Below are 25,967 nucleotides of genomic sequence, written 5' to 3'. Positions count from 1 at the left end.
TGGGGCATCGGATGCAGGGGTGTCTTTTGGCATCGGGTCTTCCTTACAGGCTCCGGTTGAGGTCGTGGGGATCCGCCAAGTAGGTACTGCAGGCGTCTGGAGACTTTAGGTAGGTCACTGATCACCGGATCCCAGGTCTGGATCGCCGGGGAGACCTCCTTGTGGTGTTTGCCACTCTAACTCGGGCAATGGGTGTTGGGTGCAGAGTGATGCAGACTCCCGGAATTGGCCAGAGTCTGTTGGTGAGCAAATCCGATGCTCAAGGGAGACAGTCTTGTTGGGGAAAGCAGAGCAGGTCCTCCGGGTTCAGGGGGCTGCTGGCTGTTGGACACACCAGGATTCTGCTGCAACAGGTTGATGTCGGGCCAGGCCGGTAGGGCTGGGAACAAGTCAGTTGGTGTTGTCCTCTTCTTCTTTCAGCAAGGCTCTTTGGTCCTTCTTGCTTGTCTGAGGAGGCATGGTTTGGAATTGCCCCTAAATTTAGGGGTGTTTCAGGTAGGTACAGGTTAGTATCAATGGGTCCTTTACATGGGATGGGTACACTCCCTATTATGCCACCCTCCAGTGGGAGGGGGGCATAAGCCTCTCTCTGGTTGGCTGTGTCCCCCCACCCCCCCCCCCCATCTTCAGGATGGCGGGGACTGAGAGTCGTGCCTTTCCTCCCCCACCTGAGGGGTGGGGTTGGCAAAGGTGGTCACACCTCTCCCCCTATCTTGGTTTTCCAGCTGATTCTCCCACCCAATGTGGGGGTCCGAACCGGCGGGGGCCAGTTGCTGGGAGCAGCAAATGGCTGGGTCAGCTCACAAAGGCGGCAAACCTTTGAAGCTTCCCCCTTTGTGGCTCTGGCTATCCTGGGGAAGGAGGCTTGGCACCTTTGTCCAGGATGTGCTTTGTTTCAGTACCCTGAGAGAGGGAGGCTCTCGACCCAGGGGTCCAGAAACATGTCGAGCAGCCAGTCAGCCACGAGAATCAGGTTGTTTTTAAGAGGGCATCTCTAAGATGCCCTCCGAGGGCATTTTGCATTAAATCTCACACTGGCATCAAAGTTCCCAGTTTTCAGTAAAGCCATTAGTGTGCTGTGCAGTTCGTAATGACAAACATCCAGACCATGTACTTTTTATGACTTTACTGCACTTGCAATGTCTAAGAATGGACTTGGACACTGTAGGTGTGCAGGTCTCGTACACCTGTACCCTCACCATTGGTATAGTGCACCCTGCTAGAGGGGTGACTAACATATACGATAGGCAGTGGGTTGCCGGCATGGCACACAGGAATGTGTGCTATGTCGACTCTTCACTTTGTTCTGCACCAAAACACGCAGCCTGCAATGGCAGTGCGTGTGTCGGGGTACAGGGCCTCTAAGGGGGCACAATATGTGATGCAGCCCTTAAAGGCCTTCCCTGGTCACAGGGCTTTTGGTACCCATGTTACCTTTTACTAGGGAATTACATGGGTTCAGAGTTGCCAATTGGGTGTGTAACAGTACCGTTTTAAGGGAAGAACACAGGCCCTGGGTAACTGGTTGGCAGGAAACCAGGGTATACCTTGTCAAAAGATCATCAACATAAGGCAACAAGCATTTGCAATGCAATAGGTCTTGCATTTGCAAGAGTTTGAGTTATTGGCATTGTAAATGGCAATGCCTTTTATTTATTTGTTTTGAAAACCTGCAATTTTCCACTGCATAAAATTGTATGTTACTAGTAATCAAGAACGCACCGGTAATGCCGAGGGATTCTGATAACATTGGGTATTGTCCTTATAGAAGAGGAGATTTTTTGGCAGATTTTCGCTGTTTAGAAAGTCTTATTATAGTGGCCAGCGGGTACTTTGTTTCAGCTGTTTATCTCATTCCTATATGGGTAACTGGATCTGTTTAGCACTATCCAGACACAATGTTAAGGCAGGATGGCAGGGGCAGCCCACGTCAGTCAGAGCACCTTGAGATTCTCGAGGCAGGACACTGCAGATACCCCTGAAGATATTGTTGGTTGGCGGCAACTTTTAGTCCTCACATGTAGATCTCCAGTGCCTCGCGCCAGGCAAGCGTACTACTATCGAAAAAAAAGAACACGAGAACAGTATTATCGATGTTCGATTTCCCTTGCATTCTGATAAGAGCAACCTTAATTTATATTGCATACACCGTATGAACTACTCCGGCCAGAAAGGAGGCAACTGGAGATCTCTGGGCACCTCTGACATCACCTACATAGCAGGATGCTGTCACTCTCGTACACCCACTGATCTTTTTGTCTGGGGGGAGGAGCCTAAACCACATCAGGGTAATCGAGGGGCTTCTGGTCCAGCACCCATCTGCTCCAAGCTCCGCGCAGAGGATGTTAGGACTCTCCTGACCCGTCACGATTGCAGCAAGCTCCTGTCAAAGGGACCGCACACTCACCCTGGTCCCAACCTGCCTGCTGCAAGTAACACGCTTGAGTAAGAGCACTTCATGCATCCTGCCAGGAGCCATCTCTTAATTCACTAACAAACACACACCACACGTCGGGAAAGTGCAGGCACACCTCACCAAATACCTGCAGCCCAGGAACCGCATGCAATTAGCTGCGTCTCACTCCATTACCCTGGGCGGGCAGCCAGTCACGGCAGAAGCTGGTCTCTCCTTGTCAAAAGCCACCACAGACACCGGACCATAACAATGTAACGTTTTTAATGTTGCGCAAGAGATGCCAACACCATATATGTTGGGGGCGGGGGGTGGGTTGGGATACGTTACTGATTACAAACATGGAGCATAAGGTGTCTGGGTTCTCTCACACTGTTTTTTTCGCATACGGGGACTGCCTTTGTAACATGACCCCAGCCTCTCCTGCTATCAGGAGCAGGCCCCCTTCCAGTCTCACCCCCTTTTCGGTGGGAGGACAGGCGCGAAAAATTAGAGTAGCCCAGAAGGTGTGCCTACCTCTGCCAACCCCACTCCTCAGGTAGGGGAGGCAAGGTGAAGCCCACTCTTCAGGTCCTGCTATCTTGCAGATGGCAGGCACTCTCCAACCCGGATTAGGGATTGTTCCCACTTCCCCACGTGCGGTGAGCACACCAAGGGTGTAGTCCCCCTAAGGTCCATAGCCCATTGGCTACTACCTTCGAGACACCTTAAACTCCCCCTAAATATAGCATTTAGGAGGCAGCCCTGAACCTAGAAGGCAGATTCCCGCAACCTCCAAAGAAGGACGAAAGAAGATGCACAGCAGAGGAGACTGCAGCGAAGAAGTGACTTGGCCCCAGCCCTACCGGTCTGTCTGCAGTTCCCAGAGAATCTGTGCCAAAAGTAATCTTGTCCTGCGGCTAGCGACCTCCAGAACCCCTGGGAGCCTCCAACAAAGACCAGATCTCCTGTGAACAGCAGCTTTGTTCAAAAGAATCCCCAAAGCGAGACTCTGAGCCTCCTGAAGACAAAGAAATCTGACGCCTGGAACTACCACTGCAGCCGTAGCCATCGGCCGGAGTCAAAAGGTCCCAACGAGGTCTCCCAGCACTCCAGGGTCTGAGTCCACAGTGGGTTGACCCCTCCAGAACTCCCTGAAGTCGCCTGCAGCTTCTGCACGGAGCACCCCCCCCCCCCCAACCTCGAGTGCCCCGGTAAGGTGAAATCCGACCTCAAAGGACTCCCCTGCATTCAGCCGCCCTGGAGAAGTGGACCTGAGGTGCACCTACGTCCCCGAGCCCTCCAGCTTACCTGCCCAGCTGTTGGTTCGTCTCAGAAGATTTCCTGTACCAGTGCTGCAGCCAAAATCCAAAACTGGCAACTCTCATTGAAAACAGCCCACTCAATGCCAAATCAGCACTCTGCACCCAGCTGCACCTGTGCCGCTGTGGGTGCACCTTGTGTGCTAACTCTGATCCCCATTTGCCCTGAGCTAAACTCTAGGAGCTTTGCTCCCACATCCAAGTGGCGTGCCCGTGAGCAGCCACCAATCGGAGTCCCCTATCCCCTTTGGATAACATTGGGCCTCAGCACTCTGCACCTGGCCACCCTAATGCCGCGGAGTGCGCTCTTAGAGTGCATCCTTGACCCTGAGGGAACCCTGGTTCTAGCCCCAGAAACTCAACTCTCAAGACCAATGACAGACAACCTGATTTTCTTCCATAGGACTTTATTGACTGTTTTTCTGTGGAAAAAAGTTCTTAGTGTGGAGTTGAAAAGTGTATGTAAATCTAAGCAGTGTGTTTTGAGAAACTGTTTTGCCTTTTATCCAGGAAATGTCCCAGTGTGATATCCTGGCATATCATACAAAGTAGAAAAAGTTATCCAAAAGTAATTATGGTATTTGCTCATTTTTACAAACCCGTAAGAAAAGTCATTATTCCTCCAACTTGCTTTTTTAACACACTGTCTTGAAAAGTACAATCATATTTATCTGTACTAAGTCGTTCTTGGTTCTATAAATAAAATACAACAAAGAAATATTTTTGACACAAACAATTGGTCTGAGTTCAGTCTTTGAGTGTGTGAAATTATTTCTTGCCTGTGTGTACAATAAATGCTTAACACTGCTCTCTGAAAAAGCCTTACTGCTTGCCCACACTACCACAAATGGAGAATAAGATATTATCTACTTTTACCTCTGTAAACCTTTGGGGGATCCACTGGACTGTGTGCACACTCTACCTTACGTTGGTATAGTATATACAGAGCCAGCTCCCTACAAAATGTAGACGCAGACAGACTGAGCAGACAAGCACCATGCTCTCACAAATGGGAACTCAATCAAGCGGTATTCAAACATTTTTTGGAGTTGGGGAACTCCAAATGTAGACCTTTTTGCAACCCCAAGAAACGTAAAAGGCCAAAACTTTGCATCCATACAGGCACACCACCAATCCTTAGGGAATGCTCTATTGATAGGCTGGTCAGGAATATTTGCATATACTTTTCCCCCAATGCCACTGTTACACCGAATGATCAACAAATGCAAAAAGAGCAAAATTGTCTTAATACTCATTGACCCTCTCTAAGTGAGGCAAACATGTTTTTCACAACTAACAAATTGCTACGGACAACATTCTGAAATTGCTAAAACAAAACCTGCTGTCAATGGAAGATAGGAAGGTTCAACAGCCAGAACCAGTCTTTCAGCCTGGGTCCTAATGTCTTAGAATTCAGTCATCTGGGGCTCCTGAAGAACATGATGTATGTTCTTAGAGAAGCAAGAAAGCCTTCAACAAAGAAGTGCTTCATAGCCAAATGGACAAGATACTCATTATGGTGCCATAAAATTGGCTTATTATAGGAAAAACAATTTCGCAACTGTGCTAAAATTTCTTACACTCCTACTAGACTGCAATGACGTATGCATCCTTGAAGGTACATTTAGCTGCATTTGTAATTGTGGTCTGCATAAGAGGTCGTATAGGAAGAAGTGTCTTCCCCACTCCAGTAATAAAGTGTCTTTTAGAGGGAGCAAAGAGAATTACACCACCAAGAAGAGTATTAGCACCCACATGGAATCTAAATGTAGTGCTAACTCAAATAATGAAGTCACCCTTTGAGTCTTTACATAAGGCCACTTTAAAAGTGCTCACACTAAATAAAGCATTTCTGGTGGCTATAACATCACTTTGCACTCACAATTCAGGAACCATATTACAGGGCCGCAAGGACACAATAGTCTTGAGGACAGACCCACAGTTCTTACCGAAGGCAGTTTCACACTTTCACATAAATCGAACAATATAAATTCCAAATGTTTTCCAAAACCGGAGAGAGCATTGCACACGCTGGCCGCAAGACCAGTAATAGTGTACTATGTTGAGAAGTCAAAGTCAATCAAGAAAACAAAGCAACTATTTGTTTCATTGGCAGACAACAATGTGGGGAAACCAGTTAAAGGCAAAATTGCCAGATGGATCTCGCAAACCATATAAATTTGCCACACAAGTGCGGGGAGAAAACTAATCTCAATCTAAGAAGCACACTCCAGGAAGAAAGGAGCAACCATTGCCTTTCTAGCAAATATACACGTACAGGACATCTGTATGGCATCTACGTAGTCCTCCGTTAACCCTTCCTCAATTCACTACTACTGCATATCCATTTAAATGAACAATGAAGCTCAAGTGGGACAAAAGGTGTTAAAACATGTTAACAAACCTATGCTCATTTTCAACCCATCCACCGCAAAACTGACATAACCGCTACAAAATCTATACACCACATGTGAATCCGGAAAAGACTGGCCGTGCAAAACGAAATGGTTTCTTACCTGTAGGTTTAGTTTTGCAGCTAGTAAAGGTTTCTGGATTCACAAGCGACCTAGCCACCCCCACCTTAAGATAGGAGCTACAAACAGACAAAGGGAAAAAAAAAGTATTTGAAGATGGCGCCCAAGAGGGTGTACGATGGCACAGGAAGCACGAAAGTGGGCGGTTCGTCGACGCCCAACAAAAACAAGCATTTGCAATGCAATAGGTCTTTCCTTTGGGACCTTATAAGTTTTTAGCTCTGAAGCACATTATCCTGGGTACAGCTATTCTGGTATTTTACTGATCTCTGCTAGTCGTTTTCTGTCCAGATAGTTAAATAGAGGCAGTTGCTAGAAAAGAAGTAGTCCTTAAGCGGAACCATACGAGCCCTTGGGCAATGCTCCAAAGCCCACACAAAGTACATACAACAGATCTTGTAGACAGCGCAAGTGCTGTCTAGGGTCGACCAAACAAAAAGTACGACTGTGGAAAAAATTGAGAATTCCAGACTCGACCACTAGATGGCAGAATAACGCACATGTGAGTCCAGAACATTCTTCAAGTTGTAAAACTACACCTACAGGTGGGAAACTATTTTTTATTTTAATGTAAGAATTAATTTGATTCCTTGGAGTAAAATATTTGGTGATCCCAAATGGAAGTTGGCACTTAGCGCAGTGGCTAGTGAAACTCCGCTTTAGCCAATAGAACCACAGACCAAGCTACAGTGAAAACGGCAAGTTCGTTTATCACTATCGGGGCATGTTAAACTCAAAAGGAACATGCCCTCTTTAATATTAATCACCCTGCCTGGTGGGCTACCACGGGTATGACCTGGCAAAAGGATTTACTTTGCCTTGGCAAGTTGGCAGATTTAAAGCTGCTTGTCTTGGCTGAAGCGGCAGGCCGGGAGTCCTATTTCACTGTGTCACTGCAGTGGTGGCACAATTAAGTGCTGCAGTCAACTAGTGAAATGTAAGTAACTGGCCCAGGGAGGGTACCTCTGGTATTGTATACTAGGGACTTATAGATAAGTTAAACGATCCAGTAGGGTATTAGCCAATCGTACATGTACTTTAGGGGTCGGAGCACACGCACTGGGGCCTGGACTGTGCCCTTCACAGTCAGAAAAACAGTCATTAATCCAAAAGGGGGCAAGCGGTGGGGGTGGTATCCTACAAAAAGAGGCCCTTTCCTACACTTTCACAAAAGGGGGCAGAAGGAGTGCAGAACTTAGTATAAATGGAAGTGTATTTTTTTTTTTTTGGTAGTGTCCATTCTTTTCCTTGAATCTCATATTATCAGAATGTGGAAATATGCTTTAGGAACATAATGAGGAATCTTAAGCAAGGGTGAAATCAACCCCATAAATTCATTGAGTTGGCACTAGATTTAAGGTTACTGTTCAGTGTTCAAGATTTACACACATTCTGGGACTTGGCATGGTAAGCCTCAGCAGTTGTTTGGGCTTGGTTCCTTGCGGAAAGTGTGGAAATTTGACACTGGACTGTTAAGTTATGTTTTTCCAGCACTCATCCCTCAAACCCTGAAAATAAATTATGTACCAGTTTACTGTCCATAGGGCACATTGCACATACCATTTTGCCAGTCTGAGTGGATTTAATGTCATGGCTTGGATCAGGGAAGATGTGGATATTTTAGAGCATGGTGGTACGCTGCATGTAGCAAGAGGCATACATTTTTGTTTGCATCATTCTTGGATACTGCTGGTGATTTTTTTCATTTTTTACTAGGATTGTTAGCAGCTCTTGAAAGTGGCTATGTTGTTTACTTTCTCATCCTCTATCTCTTCTTCTACAGAGAGTTGCCTAGACAGTGGTGGAGGAGGCAGCATGTGGAAGAATTCTATCCTACTGTGCATCTGGGTGATGCCAAGCTTGAGGCAATGCTAGCCCAACACGGTATAAAGGTAAGTGAGACCCATTACATGGTGCATTGTTTAGATGACAGGGCAGTTCTTTCAGGCGCTTCCCAGACTGCATTGAAACAAGACTCACAACACTGTGGGGATAAAGCCACCTCAAACCCCTGGCAAGCAAGCATATCCAAGCTTGTAGTTAGATGTAGCCCTGACAGGGTGTCCAAGTGGTGGTAACATATCGCAGGCACCATCCAGAACAAACATTATGGGGATCCTGGGCTGTTTTAGCAGCTGCAAGTATATTTAGAACCATATTATGAAGGCCATCAATGCAGGCCAGTCCAGGAGCGGGATTTGTGTATTTTTTTGTAGTTTGTTTTTACTTCTATATGTATGATTTCAGCAAACGCTTACGGTACCCTTAATAGTTATAGGGGGACTAGTGCCCATTTAAAGTGAGTTAAGGCTGTACACTGTGGGTTGAGTTTTGCCGATTTTTGTATGACCTGCAGTTGTGTTCAATGTCGCACTCCACAATTACATTTTCTGTGCCCAGTTTATTTTGATAAGTATTCTACGTATTTTTGTTTGTGGAAAAAAGGGCCCTGGCCTTGAATTCAATTGTTTGTCATGGGCTTTTCTAAACTCTCCTGCAAAGATTTTCTGTTTGAACGCTCATTCGTGGGGTTACTTTCTCTAAGTTGGCAAATTCATCAAGAAAAGGGTGCTCAATAGACTGTGGGGATATTAGTCAAAATCTTTGCATAATGGACAGAGGACCATTGTTTCAGGCTACTTCAAAATTGTTGTGATGGTTGAATGAGTAGTATCTGGGGTAGTAACATTAAGAATAGCCTAAATACAAACCGAGAAGGAGGACTTTGAGCATCCCATGTCTTCAGCCTACTATCACGATGAAGTTCATAATGTGTTTTAACTCGTAAGAAGGTCTGTACTGAGATACCGGCACAATCCTTAACTTGGCACAGCTGAAGCCAATGTAGGTACATTTCTAATGACAGAGCAGAATTTGGGGGTTATGGGGAATGCAAAGTGAGCAGAAGGCTGAGTGGAAAATGACTTAATTTTTGCAAGCAAAGCACACACTACACCCTTTTAGTGCATTTTGCATGTTTGTTCAACCAATAATGTTCAGCTTTTAGGCATGCATTCCAATTCTTAAAGATCACATATTTCAAATGGTTTAATTTGCATCTTACCAGGAATTGTTAGTAAGCAATTGTATGAGGTTTTTCACTCTTGCAAGAAGAAACCAGGAGGATTTGTAATCTGGCATTTAATTCCTGCATAGTGATTGCATTAAAACCCAAAGCATGTAATCCTAAAAATGCTCCTGTTTACTTGGACTTTCCAGGTAGCACCTTTTAAATCCATAATCTAATTCTGTCCTGAAGATTAGTCTAGGTGATCTCAAATACTTTTTTTCAAGTAAAACATTTTTACTGATCAGGCAGATTTTCCAGAACATACAAAGTGTCTCCAAAGTCCTAGCTTGGGGTACAAGCAACATGATATGGTTACCCAGAGGTACCTATTTGGTGAAATTGTTTATAGGCAGGGATGACCATGCTGCTTCTGAATAATTTAATGTTTTTAATTTGTTTCCAAACCTCCTTCCCACTGCCAATCTTATCAGTCACCTTTCTACTGATGACTCCTGTGGCTCATTTAATTTTGCTTCTCGCTTGCTTGAGATATGTGGAGGCAGGTGGGGCAAACCAATGTCTTTCAGAATCTATTTTGCACAATTGTTCTCAATAATCCAGCTTGGGATGTGACAGTGGAAGGGCAGTTGCTGGAGTCAGTCAATGCAAACTGATTCATTCCCCAGCAGAAACCGCTATTAGGGTATTGTATCTACAAGACTTGTGGTCATAATTTTTCATATGCAGTAGCATAGACTGAACTTAGTCTCAAATTCAAATGTATATTTACAGGTAGAATCCAACCTCACTATCCTGCTTTGAAAGATTGTTCAAATGGTTCCTGATTAAGGACAAATCACTGCAGCCAATTTCACATGTCCTATAGTTAGGGACAAAGAGAAAATAAACCTCTGTGTCCAGACAAATTGCAGACAGGAGAGGGTACCAGGAGAGTCCAGAATTGTGCTTCCTTTCAATGAATGTTGGCAGGAAAGTATCTCTTTAGCTTCACTGTCAGGTTAAGATTTTGGGGGAATTGTGTCCAGACTGGGTGCCAGAATTGCATGACTCTTCCACAAGTCACTCCCTCATGGGTGACCCCTTAAGTCTGCCTTGCCAATTGTGGGTATTCTTCAACCTTAATGTATTGTTTACTAACCCTATGTAGAACCTTAAAATGCTTGCTTACCTACATGGTTAGCACACTACACAGTGTAGGGAGTGTGGTTGGAAGTATGTTCTTTGTTTTTTAATCTGTGTGGGAAGTGTTGTATGTCGTGCATGATGACTACCAAAGGGCGGTTATCATATTATGGGCTTAGCTGTGTGATGGAGAAAGTGTCAGACAAGTGCGCAGTTTATGGTTTTCTGTGAGCCGGCAGCTAGAGATGACATTGTAAAGTAGGTGGAGGGAGATTAAGGGAGGGAAGATTAAAATAAGGTTCAATTGTGTACAGATAGAGGGATGATGTAGAGAAATCATTGGGGTAGATAGAGGTTGAGAGTGATGGAAATAGATGTAGGCCAGAGATGGAGATGGAGATAGAGGGAGTAGCAAGGTCATGAGTGAGAGAGGGGAAATGGAGCGAGGTTTGAATATATAGAGGTGTGAGGAAGAGAGCCGAGACAAAATGCAAGGGTGAAGGTACATAGAGAAGTAGGGATAGAGAGAGTTTTAAGAGCGAGGGATATGTTAGAGGCGTGATGAAGGAAGAAGAAAGAACAAGATTATTTTGATCAACTGCTTGAAAGTATGTGGAGTAAGGCAATCCTATTGGGGAGCAGATTCGTTTTTAGCGCAACAACCAAAGTTGCGCTGAGCTACGCACAGGGAGAAATCTGAAATTATATACAATAAAAATAGCCTGCTGCTGCTGTTCACTACTCTGTGGTGGCACACATCCAGGATACCTAGTATCACACACATCATTGGTCTTTATCCAGATCTTGGTAGGATTTTTCCCAGGTAGGAAGTCTAGTTAAAGCTGGTCCCAATGGATCAGTCACTTGGTAGGGTCCCCATGATCTGGTTACAAGACTAGAGCAGTGTTGGAAATGGGTGTTCGAGGCATATGAGCTGCAGATTATACACTGTGCATAGATCGCCATCTGGTGTTGGGCCCGGATGTTTGCAGTTTGTTTTTCTTCTTGGACAGTCTTTGGAAGTCACGAGTTCGGTGACTCCTCCTTCGTTCCGTACTGCACATGGGCTTCGGCTCCATCCTCAGATTGTTTTTTTTCCGCCATCGGGCTCGGATGTTATACTTCGTGCTCCGGCTTCGAACCTTTCCAGTTCGACCTTCGACGAAAAATCCTCGTCCATCGAGACTCTTCAGACGAAAATCGGCTTCTTCAGCTCTCTCTTCGGCACTTCCTCGATTCCAGGCATCGGCCTTCGGGCCTACCTTGACTCCGGTCTCGGCCGATGGAAAGGACTCCCTTCAAGAAGTGCCCAAAATGTGGGTCTAAATTTTGCCACACCGATCTCCATCAGGTGTGCAACCTCTGCCTCTCTCCCGAACACGAGGCCCGAGACTGCCCCGCCTGCAAGTCTTTTCGATCGAAAAAGACCATTCGGGATCGACTAGCTCGACGCACCATGGCGCACTCATAGACCTCTGCTCCACCTGACATCTTCGGAGAAGACACCGGAGCTTCGGGACAGCAGCACACCGAACAGGAGGACGACGTCGTCGGCGCTTCCGAAGCCGACGACTCCGACGTGGAGGAGATCACACCGGCGCAGAGGGTCGTGAGTACTCTACCCCCTCCCGCGCCCATACCGAAAGAGACTCCGGTTACCCCTTCGCCCCCGGGCCTAGGGAAAACCTTCCGCTTCCATCACCCCGCCTTCGGGCCCGGTGAAAAAGCATCAAGTCTCCTGGCGGCTCGGGCTCGAGCCAGCCTCCTAGCGGCGCCAAAAAACACCCTTCAGCGCCGAAGAAAACCAGCTCCGTTCCGAAGCCATCGGTGTCGAAACCTGGCCTCTCGGTGCCGACCAAACATAAGCCGAACAAAAAATCGGAGGCCTCGAGAAAGCATGGAGCGGATAAACCAACGAAGCCCTCTGTTCCGAAAACATCGGCACCGGTAGAGGAATCTGTGCCGGAGGAGCTTTTCACACCAGATCCTCTTCAAAAGACTTTAACCAAGGATCCAAAGACTGGACATTTGACTTTGTCTTCCAAGAAAAGACATTTAGACAAGCCAGCTCCTCCTCCACCCCCAAAACGGAAGGACTCTGCCACATCCCCATTCAGAGTACCCTCCCCACCACCTCCACCTCCTCCACTCCCTCCATCTCCGCCCCCACCTTCTCCACCCTTGCCTCATCGCTCTCCAACCTCGTTTCCAGACCCTGATGACCAAGGAGATCCATTCTATGATCCCACAGATGCCCCACCGGACCCCACTCCTCCGGGAACACCTGACCCATGGGAGGATATCACAATCCAGATGTCCCAGATGTGCCTCAGGATGATCTTTATCCATCCAGGCCATCTCCACCAGAGGACTCCCTGGGGTTCCACCACCTCTTACAATGGGCGGCACACTATCATGGGGTGGAGTTACAGAGTGATCCAGTTGAGGAAGACTTCCTACTTGACACATTTGACATAGCCGATAAATCTACCGCTATATTACCCATGCTTAAGGGGGTGACCAAACATGCGACAGAGGTTTTCAAAGACCCCGTCAGAGCTAGGGTCTTAAACCCCAGAATAGAAAAGAAATACAAGGCAGCCCCCACAGATCCTGTCTATATTAAAGGACCTGCGCCCCTAGACTCATTAGTGGTGTCCACAGCTAGGAAGCGCTCTAATTCTCAGTCATCAGGTGAAGCTCCGCCACCCGATAAGGTGTCCAAGCTCCTAGACGCGTCAGGCAAACGCACTGTCTCGCAAGCTGGCAATATGTGGCGCATCGCCAACACGCAAGCGTTGCTGGCGCGTTACGACAGAGCACACTATGATGAACTGGAGGCTCTTATGCAACACCTCCCAGGGAAATATAAAAATAAGGCTAATGAACTAATACAAGAGGGAAAGATTATTACCAACACCTCTATTAAATGTGCCCTTGACGCAGCAGACACTGCTTCCAGGGCTATAAACACCAGTGTTCTGCTTCGCCGCCACGCCTGGCTCAGAATCTCAGGTTTTAAACCAGAGGTCCAAGCGTCTATACTAAACCACCCTTTTGACCAACAACACTTAATTGGCCCAAAAGTAGACGAAGCCTTGGAAAAAATGAAGAAGGATACAGATACGGCGAAGTCTATGGGAGCACTACAATCACACACCCCTAGACGCTCCTTTTGCCGTTCCTCCTTTCGAGGCTCTGGCAGAGGCTACTCTTCTGCTAACGCCTCCACATCCTATAAGTCCCCTCCTCAAAATACCTTCACAAAGGGCTATCAAAGAGGTGGATATCGAGGAAACCATAATAAAGGCAGGGGCAAAACCAACACCGCCCGTTCTGCCACACCGCCCACACAATGACTTTCCCCCGCTCCCCCCAGACCATTCCATTCCGGTCGGGGGCAGACTACAAGATTTCCTTCAAACCTGGAAGACCATAACATCAGAAAAAAAGGGTGACCCAAATTATTCGGTCAGGGTACTGTCCCGAACTAACTTCTACCCCCCCCCCCCAAACATTCCACCCAGACACCGTGCGATGTCACAAGAACATACCACACTTCTGAAACAAGAGGTACTCTCCCTCCTACAAAAACAAGCTATAGAGCAAGTCCCCGTCAATCAGCAAAATTTAGGGGTCTACTCTCTGTACTTTCTAATACCAAAGAAGGACGAGACCCTGCGGCCCATTCTAGACCTCCGGCCTCTAAATGCATATATCCATTCAGACCATTTTCACATGGTAACTCTCCAACAAGTTCTCCCACTCCTCTGTCAGGGCGACTTTCTCACTACACTGGACTTGAAAGTCGCATACTTTCATATTCCAATACACCCTGCTCACAGAAAGTACCTCCGATTTGTGGTGGACGGCCAACATTATCAGTTCAAGGTTCTCCTTTTCGGGGTCACAACCGCACCACGGGTGTTTACCAAATGCCTGGCAGTAGTGGCGGCACACCTCAGAAGACAGTACATTCACGTCTTCCCCTATCTGGACGACTGGCTCATAAAAGCCGCGTCCTACCACCAGTGTGTGCAGCATACAAACACTACCATCCAACTACTCCACCAGCTAGGCTTCACGGTGAACCACCAAAAATCCCACTTGATACAGTCTCACACAAAGCAATACCTCGGTGCCAGTATAGACACCTCAAGAGCCCTAGCCTATCCCAACTCAGCCAGAATCGCAAGCATACAAGTCTTGCGCCAAAGATTCCTTCTGCAGCACTCTCTCCCAGCAAGAGTGTTCATGAAACTAATAGGGATGATGGCATCTTGCATCTTCATAGTGCCTCATGCAAGACTTCACATGCGTCCACTTCAAGAGTGCCTAGCACGCCAGTGGAACCAGGCCCAGGGACAGCTGACGGATCTGGTGTTGGTGGACGGTCGCACCCATCGCTCTCTGCAGTGGTGGAACACCACAAACCTTTCCAAAGGGCGACCGTTCCTGGACCCGGTTCCTCAGGTGATTCTAACAACGGACGCATCGCTCTCTGGCTGGGGAGCACATCTATTACACCTCACAGTGCAAGGCCTATGGACGCCACAACAGAGGTTACTCCACATCAACCATCTGGAGCTATTGGCGATCTTTCTAGCCCTGAAATCGTTTCAGAAACAAATCTCAGCCAAGGCAGTCCTCATTCGCACAGACAATATGACTGCAATGTATTATATTCAAAAACAGGGGGGGGGACACACTCTCCCCAGCTCTCTCGCTTAGCACAGAGCATATGGAGATGGGCAATCCCACAAAAATTCTTTCTCCTGGCACAACACATCCCAGGTATACAAAACACCATGGCAGATCTGCTCAGCAGACAAACGCAGCAAATGCACGAATGGGAACTGCATCCACAAGTTCTTCACCCATTCTTTCACAAGTGGGGGCATCCTCAGATGGACCTCTTCGCCACCCACGAAAACAAAAAATGTCCAAGCTTAGCCGCCAGATACCCACACCCATTGTCCAAAGGCAATGCGATATGGATGAACTGGTCAGGCAAATTTGCATACGCCTTTCCACCTCTCCCGTTAATTCCATTAGTGGTAAGGAAGCTACAACAGCACTCCCTCACACTCATTCTGGTAGCCCCAACATGGGCCCCAACATGGGCCAGGCAGCCGTGGTACACCACACTACTACTACTCTCGGTGGTACCACATCAAAAACTGCACCTGTCCCCATGCCTCCTAACCCAGGCACCCGGACCCAGCTCAGCTCAACCTTGCGATCTGGCTCCTGAAATCTTATAATTTGGATACCTTAATCTTCCCCCTGATTGCATGAACATTATCAAGGAAGCCAGACGTCCTACCACTCGAGCATGCTATGCCGCAAAGTGGAAGAGATTTGTTGTTTACTGCCGTAACAATACAATCAACCCTTTAGATGTATCCATACAGCACATCATATGCTATCTGCTCCATCTTCAAAGGTGTAACCTGGCGTACTCATCCATCCGTCTACACCTAGCAGCAATTGCTGCTTACCTGCAAAACAGACAGCATTTATCACTTTTCAGAGTACCTGCTATTAAAGCCTTCATGGAAGGCCTTAAAAGAGTAATTCCACCCAGGGCACCACCCTCACCTGTGTGGAATCTAAACTTAGTTCTTACAAGGCTAATGGGTCCGCCTTTCGAACCAACGCATAAATGTGAGCTACAGTTCCTTACTTGGAAAACAGCTTTCCTCGTAGCTATCACTTCCCTTAGAAGGGTTAGTGAGATACAAGCGTTCACTATACAAGAATCCTTTTTACAGATGCATCACAGCAAGGTGATACTTCGCACAAAACCAAAATTTCTGCCCAAGGTCATTTCCCCCTTCCATCTTAATCAATCGGTGGAATTACCGGTTTTTTTCTCGCAACCTCAATCTGTTGCGGAAAGGGCTCTACATACACTTGATGTTAAAAGGGCTTTACTGTACTACATACAAAGAATGCAACCTTTCAGAAAGACTAAACAGTTGTTTGTCTCCTTCTCTCCACCGCATAAAGGCAACCCCATCTCAAAATCAGGGATAGCTAGGTGGATTGTAAAGTGCATACAAATTTGCTATCACAAAGCAAAAAACATTATCTGTTCCACCTAAAGCCCACTCTACAAGAAAGATAGGGGCTTCTATGGCTCTTCTAGGGAGCATACCCTTAGATGACATCTGCAAAGCAGCCAATGGTCAACACCGCACACCTTCACAAAACATTACTGTGTAGACGTGCACTCCAAACAACAAGCTAGTGTGGGCCAGGCTGTACTAAAGACACTGTTTCAAACCACTGCAACGGATACCGGTAGTCGCCGCTAGGGTTGGGTACTGCTATATAATCTATGCACAGTGTATAATCTGCAGCTCATATGCCTCGAACGGAATATGCTACTTACCAGTATGCATCTGTTCTTGGCATGTAGAGCTGCAGATCTATACACGCCCACCCGCCTCCCCGGCTACCTGTATCCGTTCCAGGCTATCTTATTTAGATACAACACACATGGGTTTCTTCACTATTATCACTACGCTCCATCTTTTCCCTGCTGGCGAAAAACAATCTGAGGATGGAGCCGAAGCCCATGTGCAGTACGGAACGAAGGAGGAGTCACCGAACTCGTGACTTCCAAAGACTGTCCAAGAAGAAAAACAAACTGCAAACATCCGGGCCCAACACCAGATGGCGATCTATGCACAGTGTATAGATCTGCAGCTCTACATGCCAAGAACAGATGCATACTGGTAAGTAGCATATTCCTTTCTGGTTAGCTAGGGTTTGCACGGAAGTGCTGACGACGTCGTCCTCCTGTTCGGTGTGCTGCTGTCCCGAAGCTCCGGTGTCTTCTCCGAAGATGTCAGGTGGAGCAGAGGTCTATGAGTGCGCCATGGTGCGTCGAGCTAGTCGATCCCGAATGGTCTTTTTCGATCGAAAAGACTTGCAGGCGGGGCAGTCTCGGGCCTCGTGTTCGGGAGAGAGGCAGAGGTTGCACACCTGATGGAGATCGGTGTGGCAAAATTTAGACCCACATTTTGGGCACTTCTTGAAGGGAGTCCTTTCCATCGGCCGAGACCGGAGTCAAGCTAGGCCCGAAGGCCGATGCCTGGAATCGAGGAAGTGCCGAAGAGAGAGCTGAAGAAGCCGATTTTCGTCTGAAGAGTCTCGATGGACGAGGATTTTTCGTCGAAGGTCGAACTGGAAAGGTTCGAAGCCGGAGCACGAAGTATAACATCCGAGCCCGATGGCGGAAAAAAAACAATCTGAGGATGGAGCCGAAGCCCATGTGCAGTACGGAACGAAGGAGGAGTCACCGAACTCGTGACTTCCAAAGACTGTCCAAGAAGAAAAACAAACTGCAAACATCCGGGCCCAACACCAGATGGCGATCTATGCACAGTGTATAGATCTGCAGCTCTACATGCCAAGAACAGATGCATACTGGTAAGTAGCATATTCCTTTCTGGTTAGCTAGGGTTTGCACCTAAGCTAGACAGAATCCACCACTCTAGTCCGAATAAGGGGATTACACGTTTGAAATAACTCCTGCTCACCCCCTTGGTAGCTTATCTCAGAGGCAGTGTAAAGAATTTGCACAGAACAAACAGTAATACAGTGAAAACACTGCAAAAGGACACCACACCAGTTATAGAAAAATATCCAATATTTATTTGTGTAAAACGAGACCAAAATCAACCATCCAGTAATCTACAATACCAATAAAGCGAAAATAGACTTTACATTTGAGGCGTGTGAGCTGTAGATCACATGCTTTGCGTACTACTGTCATCTAGTGTTGGGTCCGGATGTTTGGAAGTTGTTTTTCTTCGAAGCAGACTTTCCAGTCACGAGGTAGGTGACTCCTCCTTTCGGTGATAGCATGCATGGGCATTGACTCCATTGTTAGATTGTTTTTTTCCATCGGGTTCGGACGTGTAGTGCTGCGTTCCGGTTCGAAACAGTTTCTTCGGGTTCCCCTCGGTGCGCAATCCACTCTACCCACGTCGGTATTGTTCCAAACGCCTATCCCTCTTCTCCGCCTTCCCCTCTTCTCCGCCTTCCCCTCCTGACGACAATGTAGGATATTTAGAACTACTTGCTAGAGCTGTGGAATGTCATGTTGTACAGTTAAACAAGGAATCTCTAGAGGAAGATTTCCTATTTGAAACGCTCAGTAGCACACAAAGGGCTAGCCACACTCCACCTATGCTTAAAGGTATGATGAGACATGCCGATGATCTTTAAAGATCCAGTGCGTGCTCTCATTCTCACCCCCAGAATTGATAAAAATATAAGCCTGCTCCCTCAGATCCTGTCTTTATTAAAGGCCAGTTGCCACTAGACTCTGGTGGTCTCTAATGCCTGTAAGCCAATTCACAGACTACAGGGGATGTTCCCCTTCCAGACAGAGTCAAAACTATTAGACGCCTCCAGTAAAAGAGTAGCCGCCCAAGCAACAAATCATTAGTGCATTGCCAACACCCTGGTGTTGGCAATCCCCTAGACTGGCATGATGGGGCACACTGGGACGAAACGTAGCCATTGCTACAACAGCTCTCAGATGAATACAAATCAAAAGCCCAGGATTTAGTCCAGGAAGGGAAGCTCATATCCAATTCCTCAATTGGATGCGCTTTAGATCCTGCAGACACCGCAGCTAGAGAGATCAACACTAGTGTGTTATTAAGGAGACCTGCATGGTTAAGGATTTCCGGTTTAAAATATGAAGTCCAACAGCCCATTTTAAATACTCCCTTTGACAAGGAACATCTCTTCGGGCCCGGAGTCTATATATCACTAGAACATTTTTTAAAAAGACACAGAAGTAGCCAAGTCTATGTGAGCTCTGCAGTCTCCCTCTAATCGGGGCTCCTTTTGTCGCTCCTTCTACCGTTTAGGGTTGAAAACCATGTTCTCCTATAAAGGCAACAATCAATCCTCTCTACAAGGGGATGCTTTAGAGGAGGATAAAGAGGCAACAACAGCAATGGTCTAGGCAGGGGTTCCATACCACTTAATTCATCTTCCCCCAACAGACTTGCCTACTCCCCCCCCCCCCCTCCCCGATCATTTAACACCTGTCGGGGGATGTACTCTACTATTCCTCCCCATTTGGCAATCTTTCACCACAGACAACATGGTTACTGCCTGGAGCTTACCAACAATCCTCCAAACATTCCACCACGTTCTCACAAAATGTCACTAGAACATTTACATCTACTTCAGCAACATTTACATCTACTTCAGCAAGAGGTCCAATCGCTCCTATCCAAAGGAGCTTAGAACTTGTGTACAACATCAAGGGACAAGCGTGTATTCTCTTTACTTTCTCATACCCAAAAAAGATGGCTCCTTGAGACCTATTCTAGACCTCAGAGAACTAAACCTTCATTCTTTGAGCATTTTCACATGGTGACACTTTAACAAGTGCTCCCACTTCTACAACAGGGTGATTTTATGTCTACTTTAGACGCATATTTCCACATTCCAATTCATCCTGCTCATCGCAAATACCTCAGATTAATGATAGCGGGTCATCATTACCAATTCAAAGTACTACCGTTCGGGGTCACCACTGCTCCCAGGGTATTTACCAATTGTCTAGCAGTAGTCTCCGCACATCTGAGAAGACAACACATCCATATCTTCCCATACCTGGACTACTGGCTCATCAAAGCCAGCACTTAACAAATGTGTCTCCAACACACTGAACCCACTCTTCACTTACTTCACCAACTAGGGTTTACAGTAAATGTGTTGAAGTCTCCTCTACGGCCTTCCAACACACAAACTTACCTGAGAACCACGATAGACGCTCAAAGCTCTAGCCTCTCCCAAGAACATGTCATGCTTCATCATTGGGCCTTGCTCCTCCCTGGGCCTGCGCTGCAATGCCCGACGGGCACCCGCAAAGGGGCTCTTTGGCGGAGATCTTTTGGATGAAGCTCCTACGGGTGTCGGGGCTTGTGCCCGCGGGGATTACATGGGGTCCGGAGCACGGGTAGGACAGCCAGTAGTCACACTGCCTCCCAGCCAGCAGAGCAACAAGGTGCTCTGACATCCCCGCCGGCACAAGTCCCGACACCCAGGGGTTTTTCACCTCTGGAGCACTCAACCCGAAGCATCCCATCTGGTTACTAGCTTGGAATTCACAGAACCAGATGAGTGCTACAAGTACCCATTTTTTCACCTTTTTGGTACTGATGAAGTGCCGCCACACCCGTTAGGGGCTATCTGGCATGAAACATGTCGACCTTATGCACCACACTAGCCCTATAGGAACATTACATCCAGTTGGGGCAGATTACTTTTAATTAGGCCAGTGCCCCATGAGAATAAATACATTTAGCAGGGACGACCCTAGACCTATTTTAAAGTCACTCAGCACTACTAAGCCCACACACCCTCACTCACCCTACGGCTTCATCCAAAAGGTCTCCGCCAAAGAGCCCCTTCGCGGATGCCCGTCTGGAATTGTAGCGCCGGCCCGACGAGTAAGGCCCAATGATGAAGCATGACATCCCTCTGGGTGTGTGAGGGCACTCTATAGGAAAGACCGGTCTTCCGTTCCCATAGTAACTGAACACCCTAGTATTCTCTACTGCTGTCTTGGAGCACGTGTGCATGACCTGTTAAAATAAAGCTCCTGGTTCCTTTTGTTCATAACATAGACAAGAACATGCCCGCTTTCTAAAAGTGGTATTTTCAAACTCACAATATCAATTATCTTTACCAAAAGATGTACTTTTAAATCATAAGTTCAGAAAGCCTAAACTCCATTACTCCATCTTGTCCCAATAGAAAGCTATGCTTGTAAGATGTTACAAAGCAACTCCCATGTCAGCCTATGGGACACATAGCCTTGCAATAGTGAAAAACAAAATAGTCTTTCACTAAAAGGACAGGTAAAACACACCGGTACAGGTCCTTCCTTTCACATAAACTGCACCCTGCTCATGGGGGTACCTTGAGCCTACCTGAGGGGTGGCTTACATGTAAGAAAAGGGAAGGTTTGGACCTGGCAAGTGAGTGCACTTGCCAGGTCGACATGGCAGTAAAAACTGCATGCAGGCATTGCAGTGGCAGGTCTGAGACATCTTTGAAAGGCTGCCTGTGTGGGTGAGGAAGAAATTGATGGATGAAATGCAGAACAAATCAAAACATTCACCCCCAGTCAAAGGATCTGGGTTAAATCCATCATTCTTTTGCTCCCCATGCCACCCCAGTTTAGACCTGGCCATATGCAAATCAGCCGTGACCCTGTGCCTCATGGGAACAGTCAAGCCCGAACTGCCAAGCCAGGTCCTCCCTGGACCGGAAACGAGGATCCTAGGACCGGTTGTGGGGTTTCACCCCTCATCAGCCAAGATAGCTTGAATCCAGTGGCACAGTGTTCTTTTTGCATTTGTCACCCGAGTGGGACGGGTATGCCCAGGCGTGGGTCCTGTGCTCTCCATGCCACTTTACCGAATGCCATCTTACCGGTCCCTGTCCTCTCCCCCCCCCCCCCCCCCTCTATGCACTCCTTCTCCCTGCTCTTTCTTACAGACGATGGCCATATTGGATGTCGATTTATGGGGGAGGACCACTAGGCAGTTGCCCTGCCAGATAAACAGGTAAAAAGGCATGTATTCTGCTTTACCGGGCTCTTCTGTAGAATGCCACTTTATAAATCTGCATCGGCAAAGCAGTGTCTACTGTGCTCACAGACAAACATGATGTGCTCTCTGTGCCATGCCCTGCCAATCTGTCCTCTGAAAGCATTAGTTTGGTGAATTAACCCACCTACTGGTGATTGAAATGCCGAGCCGCTGCAACAAAGCTGCTCAACCGAAGTGGAGCTAAATCCCCTTTCTGCGTACTACTTTTAATCTCTCATGTCAGCTGATGTTTAGTTTAGTTTGGTCAGTCAACTATAAAGGAAATTGCTTTACTTTAATGATTAACATGTGTGATGTGACTATTGATGCTTTCAGTTTTTAGAGGAGAATGGGAGGTGGACATTTGATTTATATTCCCACACATATGCAGCGGTAGTCTAGATTTATGAATTTAAGGAAACTTCCTGTGATGGAGCTTGATTACAAATAACTTGCTCTTCCTCACTGTAGGGGCACTTGTGGTAGTGTATAAATCATTTTATCTCCTAACCCCAGTTTCCTTTAAGCCTTTTTTGAAGGGATTAAATGTGGGGGTGGGTGAATGTAAAGGCGCAGACGTTTTGGGGCGAAGACATCTGGCTCACAAAACTGCTGCACAAGTCAACGTGGGATTAATTTGTACTTTAATATAAAAGCTCGGTGTCTTTCAGATCACACATAGTAAATGATGCTTCTCCTAAACAGTTATCTATGTTGGTTCAGTAGGGCATTTCTATATTCTTGTTAGGAAAATATGTATGATTGGAGTGGTGATCCGGACTTTGAGGGAAATATTCAGCAACCCTAGCTTTAGTGCTATGAATTTGGTTTATTGAAGTACCTTCTCTGTCGACATTGGAAGTCTCCATGTCCTGAACTGTTTGTCCACCGCAAAAGAACATCCACAGCCGTGCTAGTTGACACTATAGCAAGTGCACGTTTATCCAGTTTTGGGTTTATAGTTCAAAGCCATTTAAATGCCTGTACTTGTAGGCCCAAGTTTAGTAGCGGAAAACGCAATCGCACACAAAAAACTGGAATTTTTCAATGAGATTAACAAAGCAAAATAGACCTTATCAGGAGGGAGGGGGGTCCTTCCTTATGCCTCTTGTGTATCCAAAGATATTGGATTAGACGCCTCACTCACTTCGTGACATGCTTCATCATCGGCGCCTACCCACACCCTGACTCAACCGAAGATAGAATGGGAGTTCTTCAATAAATTAAACTAGATAAGCAGTGGTCCAGAAGAAATGTTTATAGTTATTCATAGGGTACCTGGGGGTATTAATAAAAAGGTTTGAGAGGTTTGGGGCCTTTTGTCAGGGCTTGTTGAATGTATCCCTGCTTTTCTACGCATGCACACCATGCACATTTGTGAGGCCTGAAGCCCCAGACCTGGATGGGCTCTTAGCGGGAGCCGAAACATGTTGGCACAAATATAGCGGGTTTAATTGAACAAGTGTGTTTAATAATAAACCCACAGGTACCCAATGAATAAAGGAGTTCTATTGGTATACCAGTAGTTTTTTTTTATTTTTTTTTTTTTAGTTTTTTTTGTTTTTACTATACACCTTTCTTCTGGCTCCCTGCTTATTCAGTTTGATTTATCTGTAAACTCCCATTCTATCTTTGGGTGCGTCCAACCTGGTGGTACCATTTTACCAGAGTGTGGACAGGTTCTGATAATGAAGCATGTCACCATAAAGTGAGTGAGGCGTCTAATCCAATATCTTTCGATAGCCAAGAGGCATAAGAAAGGACCCCCTCTCTTACTTCTATTTTCTTTGTTTATCTTGCTCTAAAATTCCAGTTCTTTTTGTGTGTGATTATTGCCTCCGGGAGAGTGCAACTGATTTTATAATCTCTCGCTCTCTACCTTTGTGAGAACAGCGGAAAACACAAAATTATAAATCCAAGTATGCAAATGCTGTTGGTGACTAGGCTATGCCTAGATAAAGGTCCAGGTGACATTATTTCAGGAAATGTTAATTATCAGTCTGATCGCTTTACTCACTGCATTATTGCACAAGTTCAATTGTTTTTTTGCAATTCACCACATAATAATCTTTAATTAACTCTCCTGCAGGATAAAGGGACTCTTAAGCGAGCTACGGATGCACCCCTGCCATTTGCACTTAAGACTATCCAGGACTATATCCACCAGTACAGTGCACCTGCTGTGCTGTGGTCACTTCTCCTCACAGTAGCCACAATCAGCCTTCTAAGAGCGCTCATGGGTCGGACGTCTTCCAGCAAGCCAAAAAGCCCAAAGCAGCCTGACATTGCTGTGGCACAGAACTTAGGAGACAAAAACCAACAAGACAGAAAGAAAGAAGAACCTGCAGCAGAAACCATAGATGATAAACTAGAACCAAAGCAAAGGCCTGCTGCCGGAGATGGTCTAAAGAGTGTCAAGAGGAAGAAAGCAGAAAAAAGTTAGTCTGTGTACAGCTCCTCCTCCTCCTGCATTCAGGAACCGCTGTTACTGCTGGATCAATCACAGTCTGGGCTCAGTCATTTTTAGCCATTTTTTATATTGTAATATTTGCATTATGTGGAATATGAATGCTGCCTTTCATTTCCATCTTCTCCATTGTGGCCATCTTCTGTCGGACATAGTGGATTGTGGCAGAGCTTAGGCAATCTGAGCCCAGCGCTTGCATCTCATCGATGGACCTTGAGACCCTACCTGTGGAAAAACCTATTCTGCTTCTACATGCATTAGTCACAAGCTTCTGCTGGTCATGGGCCAGGTTTGGCCGTTTCTACCTGCATTCCTTGGTACCAAGGTTTTCTATCCGCATCGATCAGTTAGGCCAGTATGTATGGTATCTGTCTGCTCCAAATTACTTGCCCTTCTATTTGTATTTAGTTTTCCCTTGTAGTATTATGCGGTCATATTTTACATCATAGACTATGCCTAGAGGCGGGACAATGAACTCCATGCATCCATGTTAACATGCTATCACCACCAATGCCCAGTCTGTGCTTTAAGGACTTGAGTCGGATGTGCTGTTTTTGTCATCTGTTTTGTTTAGACCCATCTCTGGTCCATGCCTCACTGGCTTGGTATGCTTTTTATTATCCCTATTTCAGTGTTGGTCAGGAAGGTGTTGCAGCTAAGGTTTTTAGGTCACACAGCACGAGTGACTTCTATGCCCCAACATCGCTGTGATGATTTTTACTTCTAGAACCATGTATAGCACCTAAGTGAGCAATTGCTAAACGCCAAGCCCATGCCCATTGGACATCTTGAAGTAAAGAAGAGCCTGCAATTGGACTTTTTGTTTGAGCTGGATTACTACGACCTTTCACATGACCTTCCGCTGAGGCCCCCCTGATCGCTAGAGAAATATTGTCCATATTTCTTTGTCTGATTTTACTGATCTCTGGCACTGTCTGTTCTCTGTGGTGTATTTTCAGAATGTTTTTGTGGGAGGGAGGTACAACGTTTGAAACATTTTCTGTAGCTTCCTGGGAAGTTCAGATCATGTTAAGTAGGTTTGCAGACCACTATCTATGGACCTAGACTGCACCACCAGGGTGAAGGAGGGGAAACCACAGGTTGCATGGCCACTAGGCCATTTTTTAATATATGCTTCCGATGTGCTTTAGGAGGATTATCTCCGTGTGTTGGGACTCGACTTTGAAATTGCTTCAGTAGAACATTTCCTATACTTTTCTAAATAAAACCTTCAAACATTGGTTTGTCAGGCTTGATTGTGAGAGGTGACTGATTTGCCTGTGGTTTGAACAGCTGTACCTGAAATGTTGTTTTTTTTAGTTCTGTTTGCATCAGCGAAGGACGTTACACTTTTGCGCGCTCTTTAATTTGCAGAAGGTAATGTGACCCTCTTGGAAATCTCAACAGTCAAAACGCAAAGTACTCTTCCGTCACAGCCCTTTAAGTTCAAAGAATCGAATCTA

At 46.4% G+C, this 25,967-nt stretch overlaps 1 protein-coding gene across 1 annotated transcript in view; it reads left to right on the top strand.

Moving 5' to 3' along the window:
• LMF2 (lipase maturation factor 2) overlaps nt 1-25,744 on the top strand; it is a 197,991-nt gene extending 172,247 nt beyond the window's left edge. Inside the window, exons 13-14 of the mRNA XM_085653752.1 lie at nt 8,032-8,140; nt 24,127-25,744. Coding sequence (XP_085509878.1) covers nt 8,032-8,140; nt 24,127-24,480 — 463 coding nt within the window. The 3' untranslated portion in view covers nt 24,481-25,744. The remainder of the gene's footprint in view (nt 1-8,031; nt 8,141-24,126) is intronic.
• The last annotated feature ends 223 nt before the right edge of the window (nt 25,745-25,967 follow it).

This window comes from Triturus cristatus, chromosome 4_1, assembly GCF_964204655.1.
Source record: "Triturus cristatus chromosome 4_1, aTriCri1.1, whole genome shotgun sequence".
Classification (NCBI taxonomy): Eukaryota; Metazoa; Chordata; class Amphibia; order Caudata; family Salamandridae; genus Triturus; species Triturus cristatus.
Note: the sequence above shows the minus strand (reverse complement) of the source record. Positions and strands in the feature narration are given on the sequence as shown.